The sequence below is a fragment of the Diplotaxodon limnothrissa genome, linkage group LG10 (assembly GCF_057381915.1).
Source record: "Diplotaxodon limnothrissa isolate DT_005_m linkage group LG10, D_limnothrissa_male_GT1.1, whole genome shotgun sequence".
NCBI lineage: Eukaryota > Metazoa > Chordata > Actinopteri > Cichliformes > Cichlidae > Diplotaxodon > Diplotaxodon limnothrissa.
This window is the reverse complement of record NC_140605.1, coordinates 12,146,113-12,148,738: the sequence shown is the minus strand read 5'-3', so window position 1 is coordinate 12,148,738 and position 2,626 is coordinate 12,146,113. Positions and strand designations below refer to the sequence as shown.

The 2,626-nt window shown below is 43.2% G+C and overlaps 1 protein-coding gene across 1 annotated transcript; it reads left to right on the top strand.

Annotated features, from left to right (window-relative positions):
* Positions 1-1,222: 1,222 nt before the first annotated feature.
* LOC146623948 (TELO2-interacting protein 1 homolog) lies at positions 1,223-2,457 on the top strand. Its single transcript, XM_085364211.1, has 4 exons — positions 1,223-1,235; positions 1,660-1,827; positions 1,993-2,141; positions 2,389-2,457. Exons 1-4 carry the CDS (start codon positions 1,223-1,225, stop codon positions 2,455-2,457), a joined length of 399 nt encoding a protein of 132 aa, XP_085220337.1.
* The last annotated feature ends 169 nt before the right edge of the window (positions 2,458-2,626 follow it).

Below are 2,626 nucleotides of genomic sequence, written 5' to 3'. Positions count from 1 at the left end.
CCACTGTATTTGATCCTGTCTCCCTCAATACTATTTAATATCTAAATGCTTGATTCATCATATTATAACAAATGTGCTGTTGTAGCTACTGACAGTGAGTTTGATTCCATTTTTTCCATCTACCAAAGAGAAATAATATCTCTTAGTGGCAGGTGGATCACACGTTGATTCTAACACTTTGCATATGACTGGGTAGGATGAGCATTTTATAAGCGCTTGTGTGGTTTTTGTTTATTTAAGGAAATACATCAGTTTCCCTTGTATTTTAAATTTGAGTGAAGATCCTAAATTGGCCCCCACTCTTCACTTTGAGAAAAGGCTAATCTGTCTTATCCCCACATGAGCACAGTCAGATATAATACAGGCTTTCACTCAGGAGCAGGAAGGCTAAAGGCTGTTTAATGTTTGATCTAACTGTGTCAGACATTTGCGTTCTCACGTGCATGGACAATATATTGAAAACTTCAGAGCTGCAGTGCATGTGTAAAAGTGGTTAGAAAGCAGTGCTTTAACACAGGTTTTGTCTCTTTGCGTAGCTGCTCGGTCCATCCAGACTCCCCTCGATATACAACAGTGATGCCAGCAACTCAAATACAAGCTCTCTCCAAGTGATTCCTTCATCATCAACATCTGCATCCATGATCCATTAGCTCAACAGCAACATCTGTCAGCTGTGCATCCAACTCGGGGGAATCGCCTGCTGTGCTCAGCCAGTGGGCCGCAATTTCTGTGCCTTGTTGATGGCCTCGCTGTATCCTGTGCTGGAGAAAGCTGGTGAGGAGACACTGCTGGTGAGCCAGGCGGCGCTGAGCTCCATGTAGGACATCAGTAAGGCCTGTGGATACACTTCCCTCAAGGAACTGATCAATGAGAACTCTGACTACCTGCTTAATGACATATCACTCAACCTTCAGAGGCTCAGCCAGCATCCACAGGTAGTTATGAGGTGTTTTTGTTTTTAGCCCAGAATGGACACAGAAATGAGTGCTGGAGGGTTTACCCGATTTCCTTCTTTGTCTGCTTAAGCCTGTGCGTCCCTGAGCTTTTACTGTATTTCATTGTAATCCTGTCTTGTTGGCCAGGCTCCACGGGTGTTGACAGTTATGTTGACTCACTCTGACTGCAGCCCGTGGTCGGGGACATCGTTCAGGATGTGCTGACGGCTCTGGATCTCAGCTACGAGCACACAGCTGCTCTTTTCTGCTCCGTGCTGCACGCGCTCATGAAGGCACTGGGTAAGATTTCAACAGTGATGTCAGCTTGAGTCTCACGTATACTGGGAGTCAAAGAGGATAAGGAAGAAAATGTGACTCAAGGCATTCTCTACCGCATTTTTCTGTGTTGCCTTTCAAAGTTTCTATCAATGAGTACATTTCAGGATATATAACTTTGCTTGTTATCAAATTATCAGTGTCTTTGGAAACATTTAATACATCGTGATGGTTTAAATGCTGAGTCGTTTTCTGTTGTAGAATTAATATTCATAATAATATTCATACAGAAGTTTTACAAGCCCTCACAGTAAAAATGTATAAATTAAATGTCACTAATGGGCTCTTTCCAAAAACGTCATTGTCTGTGTCACACTGATTTTGATCAACTGACTTATTTTATTGTAACCAAGCCTATGTTCATATTGTTGTCTTGTTTTTCCTTTAGCGAGGTGGTTTCCTTCCACTTGTAGCGGGACCAGTAAGTCTGCCAGCTCCAGGCAAAGCTCCAGTGACCAGGAAGACCTCAGCATTGGCCAATTCCTGCTGAATTACTGCAAACAGAAAGAACTGGCAGAGAGCTTTGGAATAGAGGATGATGACACTGAAGACCGAGGTAATAGGTCTGTCTACGGGCCAGTGGAATATAAGCTATAGGTTGTAGTGGTGGTGAGATTAGATTCAGAGTGTAGAGAAGATGGATCATTGTAATTAAGAGTCATAGAAATCTGAACCTCACTGCTAAACTGGCGGTCTAACTGTACATGTGCTGCCATTGCAGAGGTCCCTCCCACTGAGTGTGAGGATGTGGAAGATATTGGTAGTCCTGATGTGAAAGCAGAGCTTCCCTCCCACCTCAGCATCACTAAGGATGTTACGGAGCGCCGCATTCATCTGCTGTCTGATCCCAGCCTCAGGCTCCGACTCAAGGTACTGTATCAGTAGTTTTATGTAGAGTCAACTTCACAGTGTCAGCAGGAAAAATAGTGATTTTAATCAACATTAATAGTAAACAGCAACCTGCTATTTAGGTTAGGGTGATGGATTTGAACATAGTGTGATGAAGCATGTTTTCTGCCCTTGCTGTACAATCAGAACATGGTATTGCATTAATAGAAGTCATTTGTGAAGGGAGTGATTTATTAGTCATGTTGTTTATTTTTCTTTTTGGTCCAAGAACGTTATGATGTGCACCAGGCGACATACAGATGTCAAACATGCCAGCAGCAGTGCAGCCCTGAGTTAAAGGACCTGATTAGGAGTGGATATTGGCCAGCATCTGTCAACATGTCTACTCTTTACACTTAGACCCTTGAGCTCTTTCCAGGAACTAAAAGTATTTTCTCCATGATTCTCCAGGGAAGCTTTTGCAAAACTGTTGGAGTGTGGTACTAAGTGTGGGGGAAGGGTGAGTG

Excerpts from the sequence above, each read along its gene's own strand:
- LOC146623948 (XM_085364211.1), top strand. Across the intron at positions 1,828-1,992 it reads TGATGACACTGAAGACCGAG|AGGTCCCTCCCACTGAGTGT; the intron begins GTAATAGGTCTG and ends CTGCCATTGCAG. Across the intron at positions 2,142-2,388 it reads GCCTCAGGCTCCGACTCAAG|AACGTTATGATGTGCACCAG; the intron begins GTACTGTATCAG and ends TTTTGGTCCAAG.